This window comes from Diadema setosum, chromosome 20 (assembly GCF_964275005.1).
Source record: "Diadema setosum chromosome 20, eeDiaSeto1, whole genome shotgun sequence".
Lineage (NCBI taxonomy): Eukaryota > Metazoa > Echinodermata > Echinoidea > Diadematoida > Diadematidae > Diadema > Diadema setosum.
In genome coordinates, this window is record NC_092704.1 from 34807475 (window position 1) to 34824976 (window position 17502).

Below are 17502 nucleotides of genomic sequence, written 5' to 3' on the forward strand. Positions count from 1 at the left end.
CAATTGGCAAAATATTAAAATGACAGGTTTGCCACAAATGTGCTGAATGTTCACTTTCCTAGAACTAGGTTCAATTGGATGAATGATTAAAACGTCAGAGTGCAGGTATTTGGGGGAACTGATGATTTTCACTTGACTTTTGACCCTTTTACAAGTGTATGCATTGAGTAATTTTCAAGGTATTGAGAAAAAGTATAATTTCAGTATCAAATGGTAAAATAGTATTATCGAAACCTGGCCTTTGACCTTTGACCCCACAGTTCCAAAGAGAATCACTGTTAGGTAGAACATGCATAAATATGTAAGTTTCATGACAATACCTTGAGTTATTTTTGAGATATGGAGGAAAAAGTGCAATTTAGCACTTTCACTTGACCTTTGACCTTTTGACCTTTGACCTTTTGGCAAGAAACTTCCCACAGAATATATATTGGGTTATACATGCATACATCAAGTTTTAAAAAAATCCTTCAGGCATTGCATAAATATAAGGAAAGTAGTTATATTTTGAGGAGTTGACCTTGACCTTTGACCCCTGACCTCTGACCCATGACCCCCAACTTCCCTAGATAATCACTGCCCATCGGTACAAGCATATACTAAGTTCCATGAAGATACCTTGAACCATTTGCGAGATATGGAGAAAAACATGAAATTTCAATTTTTTTTTCACAAAATAACCTGTGACCTTTGACCTTTGACCCTGTGACCCTAAAATCCACACAAAGTATAATCCCCCAAGGATATACCCTCATACCAAGTTTAATGCAAAACCACTGCACGGTTCTTGAGATATCGACAAAAACAAAACGGGACGGACGGACGTACGGACGGACGGACGGACGGACGGACGGACGGACGGACGGACGGACGGACGGACGACCCGAAAAACATAATGCCTCCGGCCACTTCGTTGGAGGAGGCATAAAAATGATCTCTTGCTGGAGAAAGTTCCAATATCATGATTCAGTAGCTTTTCTGTTTTCAGTAGCACTCCGTTCCTTTTGTTTTTGATCAAAGAGCTCTTTCAGGATGTCCCTCTTCTGAATGTTTGTAGCTCCAGAAGAATACACAAGGCCTGGTGTTTCGTTGCCGTAGTATGTGTAGAGCTGTTCCCCTCGGCTCCCAAGAAGCTTCCTTAGCCCCCTGTTCCGCTGCAGAAGTTTCTCATAGAACTCCAGCCCTCCCATGACGTATGCATCACTCAGGTTTGCTAGCCGCTGGTTCACTCTCAGATCCACCCTTTCATTGAGGCCTGCCATGCAGAAGCTGCAGGCAAAGTAGAAGCATGTTCCCACAGCGAGACCAGTGACATAGATGGGAACAAGTGGTGAGAGTATCTGGACAATAAATGTTGTTGCAAATCCTGCCACAGTGGCTACCGGTGCCAAGACGATGGAGTAGAAGGGGAGATTACTGTCACTCAGTGCGATCTGCTGGCCGATAGCAAACTTACGGGCCTCCTTTCCCATTTTAAGAGAGTCCCTAAGCCACAGTCCCTCCCTACTGTCAAGGTTTGCTTTGATGGGTCCAGAGAAGCGAATGTTGGACAAGTCTGGCTCACTCACCAAAGTGGCTGGAACACCAATATGGCATCCAGATGGGAACCATGGCAATCCAACTGACTTCGCTTCCCAGCGACTGGTGACAAAGGCATTGTATTTTGCAGGGTCTATACCCAGGTCATCGCAGACCTCCAGAAATTCCCGGTTCTGTTCTTCTGTCAGCTTGCAGTAGTTGCCTGTCCGATATGCCTCGAACACTGGACGGTATAGGTAGTTTGGAAAGAGATGAGGTGCTGTCTTGATGCTGAATACAATGCCAGCACTAGTGGCAGCAACGATGCCAAAATTCAGAGGCTTCCGCAAAAATCTTGTCAACCTCGACATTTTCAATTTGGGTTTCCCACAGTCCAAGTATTCATGAAATCTGGGAGATGAAAGAAACAAAAAAGAAAGAATAAGAATAGGTCTGCAAACCACATCAAAGCATGAATGCAAATTGAAACATACAATCTTGTGTGCAGGCTATTGCAATGAATGTCCACACAGCAGTTTGAAGGTGTGGGAAGACTTCATTATGTCCCCCCCCCCCCCCCCCCCTCCCGATGAACGATGAACTTTACCATTCCCTACCCTACTCATTTGCTTTTGCATAAACAGCACAAGCATGCACGTTTCATTTGGCAAGTGGTGGGTTGTAGGGTAGTCAAGAGGCAGAGTTGTAAGACAAAATTAGTGGGGGGGCAGGGGGGAGGGACATATGGAAGTCTTTCCACAAGAACTCATGAGGCATAGGGCAACCTGCACACTGTAGACTATACACAGTAAAATCTGTCTGTTTAAAGGTGTTTTTTAAGATTTTTTTTTTTTTTTACTTTGACAGATGGAAGCCTCTTATAGACACCACTGTGGGGGAATGCTTAACCACTGTCCCTATGGAGGTCCCAGGTAAGGTACACTGTACCCATAGAGCTGTATCGATTAAATGCAGCTCTATGACTGTACCTCACCCTTCTCAATTTACATCTGATCTTATTTAAACAGTCCTTGATCAGCAAAGTTAAACTCATACAGTAAAATCAACATCTGATAAATACAATGCACTCACCAGCTGTATGACATATCAAAGGAAGGAAAAATGTTCTCGTCACCAAATTTCAAAAATTCATACCTTTCAACTGATTATCCAATTTCCCTCAAACTTTCACTGATGACTGCTATCTACAGTACTAATATTGCTTAATTCACTCAATCCACATATGTATATTTGGAGTTAATTCCCCTTAAAGGTAGGGGATACCTTTTACAGATCTCCCAAAATGCAGCAAAACATTAAATATGAACCTCAGGGGACTTGCTTAGGCCACTGCTTAGAAATTTGGAAGTCAACAGTTATCTAAAATTTGAATAATGCACAAATCTCAACTACTCAGTAGTTCTGTGTGTCAGCCACACTTAAGCCTTTTGTTGCATTCTTCTGTATTTGTGATCTATAAACACAAATCTAAAAGTACAAGAGCTGATGTAATAACATATTGAGTGTGTGGCAAGAATGTTTATAGAAATGTTTGTAAGTGTTGATGAACTTTATTCACAAAATACACATGATGGACACACATGCGGTACATGGGTCTGCAAAGGTAGCCTAGTAATGTACTGGAATTTACGGTGAGCCCCGAAAACAATTCAATTCAAAATCTAACGGTCAAAAAAATGTACTAAATGTTACCTTCCACTTTCAATACTTTATGGGAGTTTCTAAAATGATACTCCCTTCAACATACCACTGTATTTATACAACTCTTCATTTAAGGCGTGCAAATGGGATTCCCTACCTTTAAATTAAGGTTACAATGTACCTTTTTAAGCCACACGAAGATATTGATGCATCGCACGCATATATGCACCAAGTTATTAGATCTATATAAAACAGCCCTATTTCACTACTACTACAGTACAGAGATTCAGAATCAACAGGATGACCACGAGATTTAAAACTGCAGTATTTACGGCATATTTGAGGTGAAACTCTGGCGAACTTGTTTCATTTTTGGATAAAACGAGCAACAGATCCTTCTAAAAGGTGGCGATACAGTACAGGTGGTACCTTCACAGTCGTAGCAGGCCCGGCCCTACAGAAATGAGTGTTCAGCTAACCGTGGCGTAACGTTTAAATTGGGTCTATTTATGAACTTCATACAATTCAAACAAAATACACTCAAAGTCACAAACAAAAACGATAACACAAACTGTCATGTCACAACCAGCCCCTCTAACATTAGCCCCCTTCCAGTAGAACTGTAGAATCTCTAGATTCTACTACGACATCATAACGTTTCCAGATCCAGATCGGTTTCTCTACGTCTGTCGGTGCCTCCGCCACTGCACAGACAATACGTGACCCGCTACAACAAAATGATCCTAAAGTCGGGCGAGGTCGATTATTTGAAAATTGCACGATATAATCCCCTAATATTTCTGCTTTAGATTGATATATAACACATTTTATAAAAATAATCGGCTGCGGAGATATCGATGTTTAAAAGAGAGCATGTCGAGACGTTTGGAAAATCACTGTTTCGAGAAAAGCGCCCTAAAAGTCTTCCTTTCGATGCAATCGCGATCAACAGACACGCAAGTCAGTTTTCACCTCTGGACAATAGAAGGTAAGCCCTAACAACCCTCGAAGAGTTCATTCAAGCACATCAGCGTCGGCGGTCTCCTCACCAACCAATCAGTGACCAGGATGTGAGAAGCGGCTGAGCATAGCGCACCCCGCCGCCCGCACGCACCAGTCGACTGGGCAGTGTGCGAGCTTCACGCTTCGGTTAGCAGCAAGCAGCAAACTGACCAATGAGATCACTCTGGTCGTTGTTAGGGGCGGAACTAACTATACACAGCCCAGTCGCCGCTGTACATACGTAGCGCGACAGGGCTGTACCAACGAAGCTCCAAACACGAAGAGGGTCCAACGATCGCATGCGATCGGATTGAATTTTGATACTTTAGATCATTTTTTTGCCACTTCAAACTCATCTGACGAACAAAATGATAATGAGACTTCATATCTATGCTATGAGTATTGAAATTTAGATTCAATAACTTACCTAAATTGATGGTTATATGCAGCATGTGTGAACGGTTCACAAACGGTACATCGTCTTTCACGCCAGGCCATTTCCAATATTCGGGAGGTCACATGATCTGAATGCCCTTTCAAAAGGTCGCGCTGTCGACCGTGCTGCTACACCAACACTCAAGCGGCGCATCGCACGCACGCAAAAGATTTCCGCAGAGATCAAGGCGCCATTTTGAATTCTGCAACGATGAACCGCGACGGTGTCAGGGAATCCGCCAGAAAGTATCATTTTTTGGTTCCACGGACTTATCACGAGGGCTCTCAATGGACTTACGAACCTTCTGTAATACATGCATGCACTTAAGGTGAGTAACGTTTGGTAACGTGTACATTGTTTATAAAGAACGTATAAATTTTCATAAGTTTTGTAGTTGTGTTGTGGTTCCCCACTGTGAAGGTGCCCGCTCGCTGGTCAGACACTGTATTCGCGTAGCGTATTAACAGCGTCTGGTCGGGCTAGGGCGGAACCTATCTGTGGCGCTCAATCCAAATTTTCGAACCAGTTTCTGCCTCGTTGAAACGCCAAAAAACATGGCTCAGAAAAACGCTATTTTTTGGTCTTTCCTTTGATCATTTTGCTTCAAAATTTCGACAGATGATAGAAGACATGTTAGACTCCAATAATATATAAAAATCAGAAAATCGTATGTTTTGACCAATTTCAATGCTCTGACTTCAAACTCGATTTTCACGGCTTCGACCGTGCGCGACTTTAGGACCTTTTTGTTGTAGCGGGTCACATACAGTCGCAGGCCAGCACCCAGTCGGGCTTGTTTACGGTTTTTGCTGGCGAGCCGCTGCCGTGCTCGCTTCTACGTGCGGGACGCGTATTTTTTATTTACACGCAAGCCTGTGGCTTTTCGCAATCTAATTCAATGAAACCGCTCGTGATGCGTCTATGCTTACTCCACTCGGGTTGTTGGTTGCGAAGAGCACTGAACCCTCCGCTTGCGATTCGTACACGTTCATCAGTGAGTGTGTGTACGCGCTGTGAAAGTTTTGCTCGCCGTGGTAGACCTGCATCCAAGTAGTACATGTACGTATGTAAACGAGTGAGAGTGCGAAAAAGAAAACAACACAAAACAAAAAATCTGACCAGGAGGAGAGGGGGAGAGAGAGAGAATCATAAGGAAAGAGATAAAAAAAGCAATGAATATTCTGTGATATCTCATCTTCTTCTTCTTCTTCTTCTGGTTAAGTCTGCCTCCTTCAATAGCCTGAAGATTCTTGCAGACTGGTGCTATTTACACTATAATACAATTTATTTACAGATATTTACAAGCACATAGAAAATTTGACGAAAACAACTAGCCACAGTGATCAACCGTTAGACGGTTTCGAAATGATCCCACAGATGGCGCAGAAACAATGTCTGACGACAGGGAATTCCAGATCCTTACAGTTCTTGGGAAGAACGAATGGCGATGCGATTCAGTTCTCGAATATGGTACCTGATAGGAGTGTGGTTGCGAGGCTCTCGTTAACTGAGTAGCCTGTTTGATGATATAGTCCTGTGCTGAAAGAGGAGTAAGATTATTGTGTATTTTGTACATCATAATTAGCCTGTCATTTTCTCTGCGCTGTTCCAGAGTGGTCCAATCAAGCTCTTGTAGCATTTTGGTGACACTTGAGGTGTTATGGTAGCGATTTAAAGTGAATCGCGCAGCTCTTCTCTGGACCATTTCCACTTGGTGGATTAGGTTCTTGGTGAATGGGTCCCAAATTGTAGAAGCATACTCAACAATTGGTCGAACCAACGTTTTGTAAGCTGTGGCTTTAACATCAGAAGATTTTATGCGAAGATTGCGTTTTAGAAATGCAAGCACGTTATTGGCTTTATTGACAGTATTATTGATGTGTTGGGTCCACTTCAAATCAGAAGTAATGGTTACACCTAAGTACTTCACGGATTCAACAGATTCAAGAGGGGCGTTATTTAGATGATACACGTGTTGCACCTTACTTCTTTTCCTGGATATTGTCAAAACCTTGCACTTATCTGTGTTCAAATCCATCATCCATTTTTTCGCCCAGTCACCAATTTTGTTTAGGTCCTCTTGAAGATTTTGCGTATGATGTTGATTGTCGATGGTCATGTAAGAAATTGCATCATCGGCAAAAAGGCGAACCTTTGAAAAATGAAAAATGAGGGTACATTCCATGGAAGACAAATATTATTGGTGTATGATGCATGATGGGGGTGTATATAATGGGCTACACTGACCGAATATTATATATATATATATATATATATATATATATATATATATATATATATATATATATATATATATATATATATATATATATTCATTTATATTCATATATATATATACAGGTTGGAGTGATTTTTAAAGGGATGGTAGGGGCGCTGAGCATACTCCCAAAGAATTACATTTAGATGGTCATTTTTCGCCTTTGTAAATTGTAGGCCTACACGTTTGCGTTTACTGATATGTGGGGGGGGGGGAGACTGAAGGTGGAGCCAATCCTACCCCCCCCCCCCGATATTGAAACGCATAACGACACAATAGGCCTACACATGACGAGTAATCTAACAGAATGTAAGTATATAATGTAACACTTTTCCATCTCCGTTGATTGATAATTTAGATATTGACAGGAAAGATTGAAGGGAAAAGGAGTGGAGAAGAAGAGCATGGATGGAAAGCTTGAAGGGTGAGTAGTTGAAAGTTATGCAATAGGCTACAGCTGGTACATATGCATGTACATGTATCAGAGAGTTGTGAAATAACATGATCGCTTAAATCTAATGACACCTGAATGGAACAAACATCATATATACATTGGAAAATGTTTGCCTTTTTTCTCATTTTAAAATTAATACATTGTATCAAAAGTACTGTATTTGTCTTTCAGACCCCCTCACTCTCTTCTTTCCAAAACGTCTCTCATTTCCCGTCTCTCCATACATCATAGTATTTGTTCCAAATACAAGCTCTCTCTATCTCTCTTGACTCCCTCTCATATCACATGATTTCTGTTTCTAAGACCCCCTCTATATATACATTGTATGTACATGTATTAACTTTATTTCTCAGACCCCAACCCCCTGTTATATCTGTTGCTATTAAAGGCCCCCAAATCTATCTTCTTACTGATGGTATATTATTTTGTTTCTCAAACCTGTCCCTCTTTTCTTCATACTAGTTTCAAAGACTCACTCTGCATATTCATTTTCCGACCTCTCTCGGACCCTCTCCTTTTTCAAATGCATGACTCGTGTATTCCTTCCTCGATCACTGCTTGAATTAGCCTATATATATATAATATCATACAATTTATTTGTTTTTCATACTCTCTCTGTCTCTCCCATTCTCTCTTTCTGATTCTTAAACTTTACAATGTTTGTTTAGAAGACCACTTATTACTCTCTACATTGATCAGTTTGTCTAGAAACATGTACAGTCACATGTTATCTAGGAAAATTACACCACTGTTGCATGAAGTCATTATGCACTTTATTCACTTCTTTATGTTCAAGCACTTTTTTTCATGAAGGTATACTACAGATGTAATCGGATCCTCCAATATCCAAGAAGTATTGTGTTACAAACTAGAACTATCACTCAATGTGATTAATATCCCCAAAACTAAACACTGAGGCAGTTAGCTCAACAGGCAATGATCACTTTGTATATATGCTTTTCTTAAAAAGAAATACTATGACAATGTATTGTTCAACATTGAATAAAATTAACAATAATGTGTTACTATATATGCTCACTGATAGTCACATGTTCCATATCTCAAGTCAAGTGCTCAAAACTTGAGTGAGTAAAGTCAGTAAATCAGCAATTTCTATGATTTTCATTAAGAATACTGTTACCATGTCAACACAATGTTTGACATTAAGAAAAAATGAAGTTTGCACAACTATATGTCATAGCTGTCACATGTGCCAAATTTCAAGTCAAATGCTAAAAATCCGAGGGAGTTAGGTGAATTCACAATATCATTGCATAAGATTTTCATCCAAAATATGCTGTCACCATGTGTAGAGCCCACTAATGTCAACAATAATCGACCAGTAGAGTCCAACCACTTATGTGACTGCCGTATCTTCAAGCTATATGCTTACTTGACGACAGTCTTCTGCATTTATACACTCCGTTAATTCAGTCAGTGATTTTCTTTATTCCGAGTGGTTCCCTATCGACGCGTTCTCTCATACTCTTTTCTTTAATCTGTCGATACACGTATATCTCAATTTTATATTCATTTCATTTCATTTTCATTTCATTTCATTCATTTCATTCCTTCTTTCTTTTTCGTCAAACATAACACGAAATGAATCAGAAGATATAACATAGGCATGTATTCGACTTTACATGGTAGATAATGGTTAACAAATAGGAAATTATACATGCATACCGGCAGAATACAAAGTTATGTTTGGAGGGGAAAAAAAGAAAGAACTGAGAGGTTCACTGAAAAGCATGCTTGTGTGAACCACTCAAAGGATTCTTGTGAATACATTAAACTTTTTTTCTTTTTTTTTTTACAAAGACAGGAGAGAACAAGACAGGACAATAGACAAGACAATAGAAACACAACGACATTACATGACTTTACAGTAGGGTATACCATGACAGTAATAAAACACAAAAGAATAATGGAAAGGAAGGAGAGAAAGAAAAAGGAAATGAAAGGAAAAGCCAACACGCTAAACATCGGGATCGTAAGAGGGAATTGAGGTGTTTCAGCTCAGTCAGCCGAGCAAAGTGTATACAAATAAGATAATGTAAAAAATACACAATGATGAAATCAATGATTGACGATGAACCCTTAGGCTGTAAAGACCAGCTAAGTAATGAATCGTATATATCTTAATATGAGTTCAACAAAAAATATTTTAACTTACGCTGAAACGAATTCAAAGATAAAGAATTTTTTATATCACAACTTTTTTTTTTTTTTATATCACAATTCTAAAATCTAGGGCCAGTGTATATAAATGTATTTTGAGCCAATAATGTTCTCAGAAGGGGTAAATGAAACTCATTTGATCGCCTGGTGGGATAATTATGAAAATATTGATTTCGGGGAAACATTGAATCAAAAATGCTGGAAAGTGCATTTGTGTTATAATTAAACGTAAACTGACCCAGCTGTAAGAAAAACAAATCTTTGATTTTTTAAATCTTATATCTAACAAATAATGGATCTGCATGGGAACGTGGAGAAACGCCACAAATAATACGAAGTGCCTTTTTTTTTGTAATAACAATAATCTATCTAATAAAGTTTGATGGGCACTATACCCCATGCTAAGATTCCATAATTTAAATAAGGTAATATTAATGAAAAATACAACGTCAGCAAAGAAGACAACGGGATATGAGATTTAAGTCTATTAATAATACCAATATTACGCGAAATTATTTTAATAATTTTAATAATATGAGGCTTCCACGAAAGTTTATCGTCCACTGTAATACCGAGAAACTTTATATGAGATACACGCTCTAAGTGAACGTCATCAAAGATGATATGTGGGTAAAACTTCTATAGACTTACTGAATAATATATAGTTAGTTTTCTGAAGATTCAGTAATAATTTGTTGGCTCTTATCCATTGAGTCACTTTTTTTTTAATTCGGAATTAACAGTAGAGTGATTGGATTTTGGTGGGAGAAGAAAATATTTGAATCATCGGCAAAAGGTATAAAAGAAAGTATGTCGGATGATCTACAAAAATCAATTTCTGTAATATGATGAAAAGTAAAGGTCTTAATATACCCTGAGGGACGCCACATTTAATAACTTCAAGACTAGATTCGGATGTACACACTGCATGTTTCATTCTCTTGTAAACAAAAAGAAATGACTGTATTTCATTTTTGTAATATCATGATCGATGCAGAAAATTCTTAATAAATTCATTTGAATCTGGATCGTGTAATGTCATAACAACCACTATAATATCATCATAACACGTCGACGACAAATGTCATAATGGCCATAACAATAATGTCATAACACGTCGACGACAAAATTTAAAATCGAATTAATCACAAAATGTCATAACTCGTCGACCACAAATGTCAAATTTTTCAAATTTACTGCAAATGTCATAACGCGTCATAGGGGAGGATCCAGGAATTCCGTAAAGGCGGCGTGCCGCCTTTACAAAATCAAAGACTGGCGTGAACCCCCCCCCCCTTTTCTTCTTTTTATTTCTGTTGTTTTAACAAATATAGAGAGGGGGCACAAGAGAGGGAAGCGCCCCCTCTCGATCCGCGATTGCGTTAAAGGGATTGTATAGTTTTGGTTGAGACCTAATTTCAGGTTTCTAACATTATTTGGTGAGATAATGAGAAACCTTTTATGAAATATGAATGAGGAAGTAATTCAATGAGGAATTCAATGTTTATTCGATGAAAATTGGTTTTGAAATGGCTGAGATATCCAAAACAGAGCGATTCTAATAAGTGTGGGACCCACACTTTATTACGATCGCTTTGTTTTACTTTGTTTTTGGATGTTTCAGTCATTCCAAACCCGATTTTCATCAAATAAACTTTGAATTCCTCTTAAAGTGGTATACTCTGTACTATTTCATAAGTGTTTTCTTGGTATCTTGTAAAAAGTTAAAAGCCCAATTCTCATCTCCACCAATACTGTACCATCCCTTTAACCACAAATGTCAAAATCGGATTAACCACAAATGTCATAACACCTCGATCAGAAATATCAAAATTTCCAAATTTACTGTCATAACGTATCACAGGGGAAGATCCTGCAGGAATTCCATAAAGGGGAGGCGCCTTATACAAAATCAAAAGCTGGCGCAACCAGCTTCATTTTATTTCATTTTATTTCTTTTTGTTATAACAAAAATATAAGAGACGCGCCGCCCCTCTACAAAAGTACAAGCTGGCGCACCCCCCCCCCCCCCCCCCCCGCTCGGGTTCGTTGCGAAGAGTTGTGTGAGTGCCTCTGCTCGCGACGATTCGATTCGTACACGTTCATCAGTGAGTATGTGCCACTGATCTCCCCTCTAAGAGGGGAGATCAGTGGCGTGTGCACGGGCTGTGGAAGTTTTACCTGCCGTGGTAGACTCTCATCGAATTATTATTGTGTAAATTAATAAGTATGTAAACGAGTGCGAAAAACAAAACAATGCAAAACAAACAATCTGACAAGGAGGAGAGGGGGAGAGAGAGAATCATATTTACAGGAAAGAGATAAAAAAGCAATGAATATTCTGTGATATCTCATCAGTCATGCGCAACAGTGATCAATGTTATTGCGGGTTCCATATGGAAGACCGGATGCACAACTGTATTGGTGTAGGCTACCTATATAAAATGATGGGGATGTATTTATTTCTCAGCCCCCAACCCCCTCTGTTATATTTGTTGCTATTAAAGGCCCCTAAATTTATCTTCAGACTGATGGTATATTATTTTGTTTCTCAAACCTGCCCCTCTTTTCTTCATACTAGTTTCAAAGACTCACTGTGCATATGCATTTTCCGACCTCTCTCGACCCCTTCCCTTTTCAAATGCATGACTCATGTATTTCTTCCCTTCCTCGATCACTGCTTGAATTATCATACAATTTATTTGTTTCTTACGACTTTCTCTGCCTCTCCCCTCCTCTCTTTCTCATTTCAAAACTTCACAATGTTTGTTAACAAGACTACTTTCTATACATTGATCAGTTTGTCTAGAAACACTGTACAGTCACGTGCAAATTAGTATGAAGGAAAATTACACCACTATTGCATGAATTCATTATCACTTTATTCACTTCTTTTTGTTCAAACACTTTTTTTTTCATGAAGGTTTATACAGAGATAACCTGATCCTCCAATATCCAAGAAGTATTGTAATACAAACTAGAACTATCACTCAATGTGATTTATATACCCCCTACTAACAAAGTAACTGACATTTGCCATATCTCATGTTAAGTGCTCAAAACCTGAGTGAGTACAGTAAATAAATCAACAATTTCTATGATTTTCATTAGAAATACTGTTACCATAGCAACACAATGTTTGACATTAAGAAAAAAATGAAGTTTGCCCAGCTATATCATAACTGTCACATGTGCCAAACCTCAAGTCAAATGCTCAACACTGAGGGAATAGGGGAATTCACGATGTCATTGTATGATTTTCATTCAAAATAAAATTATGCTGTCACCATATTGTGTCGAGCCCACTAATGTCAATAATATTCGACCGCTAATGTGGCTGTCGTATCTTTTAACATTTACACTCCCAATACAATGTGCCATAATTCAGTCAGATCATTTGATTTTCTTTATTCCGAGTGGTTCCCAATCGACGTGGTCTCTTACTCTTTTCTTTAAAGGGACTGTACAGTACTGGCTGAGGTGGGGATTCATGTTTTGATTAATCTGTATACACGCAATCTCAGTTTTATATTCGAAAAGACACACTGTATGTTCCTTTCTCTTGCAAAACAAAAAGAAATGACTGTATTTCATTTTTGTAACATATTATGATCGATGCAGAAAATTCCGGATAAATTCATTTGAATTTGGATCGTGTAATGTCATAACAACCACTAATGTCATAAGACGACGACAAATGTCATAACGACCACTAATGCCATGACACGTCAACGACAAATGTCACAATGACCACTTTCATGTCATAACACGTCGGCGACAAATCTCATGATGACCACTAATGTCATAACACGTCGACGACAAAATGTCATAGCGACCAATAATGTCATAACGTCGACGACAAATGTCAAAATTTCCATTTTTGCTGCAAATGTCATAAGACGTCGACGACAATAATGTCATAACCATAATCTCATAACACGTCGACGACAAATGTCATAATGACCACTAATGTCATAACACGTCGACGAGAAATGTCATAACGACCAATAACGTCGACAACAAATGTCGAAATTTTCCATGTCCATTTTTACTGCAAATGTCATAACACGTCGACGACAAATTCATAGCGACCACTAATGTCATAACATGTCGACGACAAATATCAAAATCGGATTAACCACAAATGTCATAACACGTCGACGGCAAATGTCAAAATTTCCGATCAGTTTTTACTGCAAATATTATGTCGACGACAAATGTCATAACGACCTCTAATGTCATAACACGTCGACGACAAATTTCATAATGACCGATAATGTCATAAGACGTCGACTACAAATGTCATAACCACTAATCTCATAACACGTCGACGACAAAATAAATGTGAAAATTTCTTTTTTTTTTTTACTGTAAATGTCATAACACGTCAATGACAAATGCCATAACGACCACTAATGTCATAACACGTTGACGACAGATTTCATAATGACCAATAATGTCATAAGACGTCGACGACAGATGTCATGACCACTAATCTCATAACACGTCGACGACATAATGTCAAAATTTTTGTTTTTACTGCAAATGTCATAACACGTCAATGACATAATGTTAAAATCGAATTAACCACAAATTTCATAACGCGTCAACCACAAATGTCATAGGACCTAATGCATCACAGGGGAGGATCCAGGAATTCTGTAAAGGGGAGACACCTTAACAAAATCAAAGGTTGATGCAACCTCCTCCCTTTTTGATTTGTATTTCTTTTATTTTAACAAAAATACAGACGGGGAGGGGCGCCGCGCCCCCTCTAGATCCGCGACTGCTTCAGCCACAGGTTAATGGTAAAACTCGACTTTTCAAAACTACAAGCTGGCGCAACCCCCTATTTTTTCTTTTTATTTCTGTTGTTTTAACAAAAACAGAAATGGGCATCAGAGGGAGATGCACCCGTCTCGATCCGCTACTGCGTCATCCACAAATGTCAAAACTCATTGCTTGCATTTCATGGGCGGATCAAGGAATTCCGTAAAGGGGAGACACCTTTTCAAAATGAAAGGCTGGCGCAACTCCACCCCCCTAATTATGTTCTTCTTATCTAATTTGTTTAAACGAAAAAAAAAAAAAGAAAAATGGAGGGGTGCGGCAGTCTTTACTTTTATAAAGGCGCCCCCCCCCCCTTTACGGAATTCCGTGATCCGCCCCTGTGACGCATTCTGAAATTTGTGATAAATTTGGAAAATTTGACATTCATGGTCGACGCGTTATGAAATTTGTGGTTAGTTCGATTTTAACATTTGTCATCGACGTGTTATAACATTTGTGGATAATCAGACTTTGATATTTGTCCGATGTTACGACTTTTGTCGTCGACGTGTTATGACATTAGTAGTTGTTATGAAATGTGTCGTCAACGTGATGACATTTGCAGTAAAAATGGAAATTTTGATATTTGTCGTTGACGTGTTATGACATTTGTGGTTAATCCGATTTTGACATTTGTCGTCGACGTGTTAATCCGATCTTGACATTTATCGTAGACGTGTCATGACATTACAGTGGTCATTATGACATTGTCGTCGACGTGTCATGACATTAGTGGTTGTTATGACATTTGTCGTCGTCATCTTATGACATTAGGGAGCTTTAGATTTTAGACGCGCGGACGTTCAAAGGGGAAAAAAAAAAACATGTTCTGAGCGTGCGCAGAAGCGTACGTCAAGTTGACGTGCGCTTTTGCGCACGCTCAGACCATGTTTTTCTTTTTTTTTTTTCCCCTTTGAACGTCCGCGCGTCTAAAATCTAAAGCTTCCTGTTAGTGGTTGTTATGACATTACACGATCCAAATTCAAATGAATTTATCCGGAATTTTCTGCATCGATCATATGTTACAAAAATAAAATACAGTCATTTCTTTTTTGCTTTGCAAGAGAATGGAACATACAGTGTGTACATTCGAATATAAAACTGAGATTACGTGTACAGATTAAAGAAAAAAGTAAGAGAAAACGTCGATTGGGAACCACTCGGAATAAAGACAATCAAATGATCTGACTGAATTATGGCACATTGTATTGGGAGTGTAAATGCTTAAAGATACGACAGCCACATTAGTGGTCGAATATTATTGACATTAGTGGGCTCGACACAATATGGTGACAGCATAATTTTATTTTGAATGAAAATCATAATACAATGACATCATGAATTCACTTAACTCCCTCAGTTTTGAGCATTTGACTTGAGATTTGGCACATCGCGGTGACAGTTATGATATTTAGCTGCGCAAACTTTATATTTTCTTAATGTCAAACATTGTGTTGCTATGGTAACAGTATTTCTAATGAAAATCATAGAAATTGTTGATTTATTTACTGTACTCACTCAGGTTTTGAGCACTTGACGTGAGATATGGCAAATGTCAGTTACTTTGTTAGTAGGGGGTATAAATCACATTGAGTGATAGTTCTAGTTTGTATTATACAATATTCTTGGATATTGGAGGATCAGGTTATCTCTGTATAAACCTTCATGAAAAAAAGTGTTTGAACAAAAAGAAGTGAGTAAAGTGATAATTAATTCATGCAATAGTGGTGTAATTTTCCTTCATACTAATACTATACACTGTACACGTGACTGTACAGTGTTTCTAGACAAACTGATCAATGTAGAAAGTAGAAAGTAGTCTTGTTAACAAACATTGTAAAGTTTTGAAATGAGAAAGAGAGGAGGGGAGAGGCAGAGAAAGTAGTAAGAAACAAATAAATTGTATGATAATTCAAGCAGTGATCGAGGAAGGGAAGAAATACACGAGTCATGCATTTGAAAAAGGAAGGGGTCGAGAGAGGTCGGAAAATGCATATGCACAGTGAGTCTTTGAAACTAGTATGAAGAAAAGAGGGGCAGGTTTGAGAAACAAAATAATATACCAACAGTCTGAAGATAAATTTAGGGGCCTTTAATAGCAACAAATATAACAGAGGGGGTTGGGGGCTGAGAAATAAATACATCGTAGCCTACACCAATACAGTTGTGCATCCGGTCTTCCATATGGAACCCGCAATAACATTGATCGCTGTTGCGCATGACTGATGAGATATCACAGAATATTCATTGCTTTTTTATCTCTTTCCTGTAAATATGATTCTCTCTCTCCCCCTCTCCTCCTTGTCAGATTGTTTGTTTTGCATTGTTTTGTTTTTCGCACTCGTTTACATACTTATTAATTTACACAATAATAATTCGATGAGAGTCTACCACGGCAGGTAAAACTTCCACAGCCCGTGCACACACCACTGATCTCAGGGGAGATCAGTGGCACATACTCACTGATGAACGTGTACGAATCGAATCGTCGCGAGCAGAGGCACTCACACAACTCTTCGCAACGAACCCGAGCGGAGTAAGCATAGACGTATTACTAGCGGTTTCATTGAATTTAATTGCGAAAAGCCACAGGCTTGCGTGTAAATAAAAAATACGCGTGCGGGACGCTGGACCGACCGACCGGGACTGGGGTGCGATGGGCGTTGTGCACGTGCAACCTATGTACGCGTGTAGATCGACTACCGACTTGTTTTGTGCTAAACATGTTGAGATGGTCTAACAAGAAACACTCGCCTACTCTCAGATTTTAATAGCTCATCTGGTCTAAGCAAAGTGAATGAGGCCGTGAATGAAACTAATTAAGAATCATGAGCATATACTTACTGAAATTCGTGTTTCTTCAATCTAAAGTTGCAGTGTGTCGTGTGTTACTTTTTGATAGTCGTCCTCACGTAACAGTCACCTAATGGAGGCTGACATATTGTATTTTTGATTACCTCATTGTACAGGAGTTCGTTTCAATATAGTGATAGTGGTTACTTACTAGCGTAGCACCATGGACCTACCATGCTAGCACTTACTAGGCTAGCGCGCTGCGATGTGCGTGGTTAGCAATGGAACGCGGAAAGGACAGCCTTGAGTTGAAGCTAGCTGCGCATACCTGCTCATTTTGAAGCGTAT

The 17502-nt window shown here is 39.0% G+C and overlaps 1 protein-coding gene across 2 annotated transcripts; it reads right to left on the minus strand.

Annotated features, from left to right (window-relative positions):
* Nucleotides 1-932: 932 nt before the first annotated feature.
* Nucleotides 933-17300, minus strand: LOC140243830 (transmembrane protein 177-like). 2 transcript variants are annotated; one of them, XM_072323497.1, is made up of 2 exons: nt 17206-17300; nt 933-1929 (listed from the first exon to the last, which is right to left on the minus strand). In XM_072323497.1, the coding sequence occupies exon 2, from the start codon at nt 1887-1889 to the stop codon at nt 960-962; it is 930 nt and encodes a 309-aa protein (XP_072179598.1). In that variant the 5' UTR covers nt 1890-1929; nt 17206-17300; the 3' UTR covers nt 933-959. The 2 variants fall into 2 exon arrangements, with proteins under 2 accessions (XP_072179598.1, XP_072179599.1); XM_072323498.1 differs by lacking the exon at nt 17206-17300 and adding an exon at nt 4078-4135.
* Between the last annotated feature and the right edge of the window lie 202 nt (nt 17301-17502).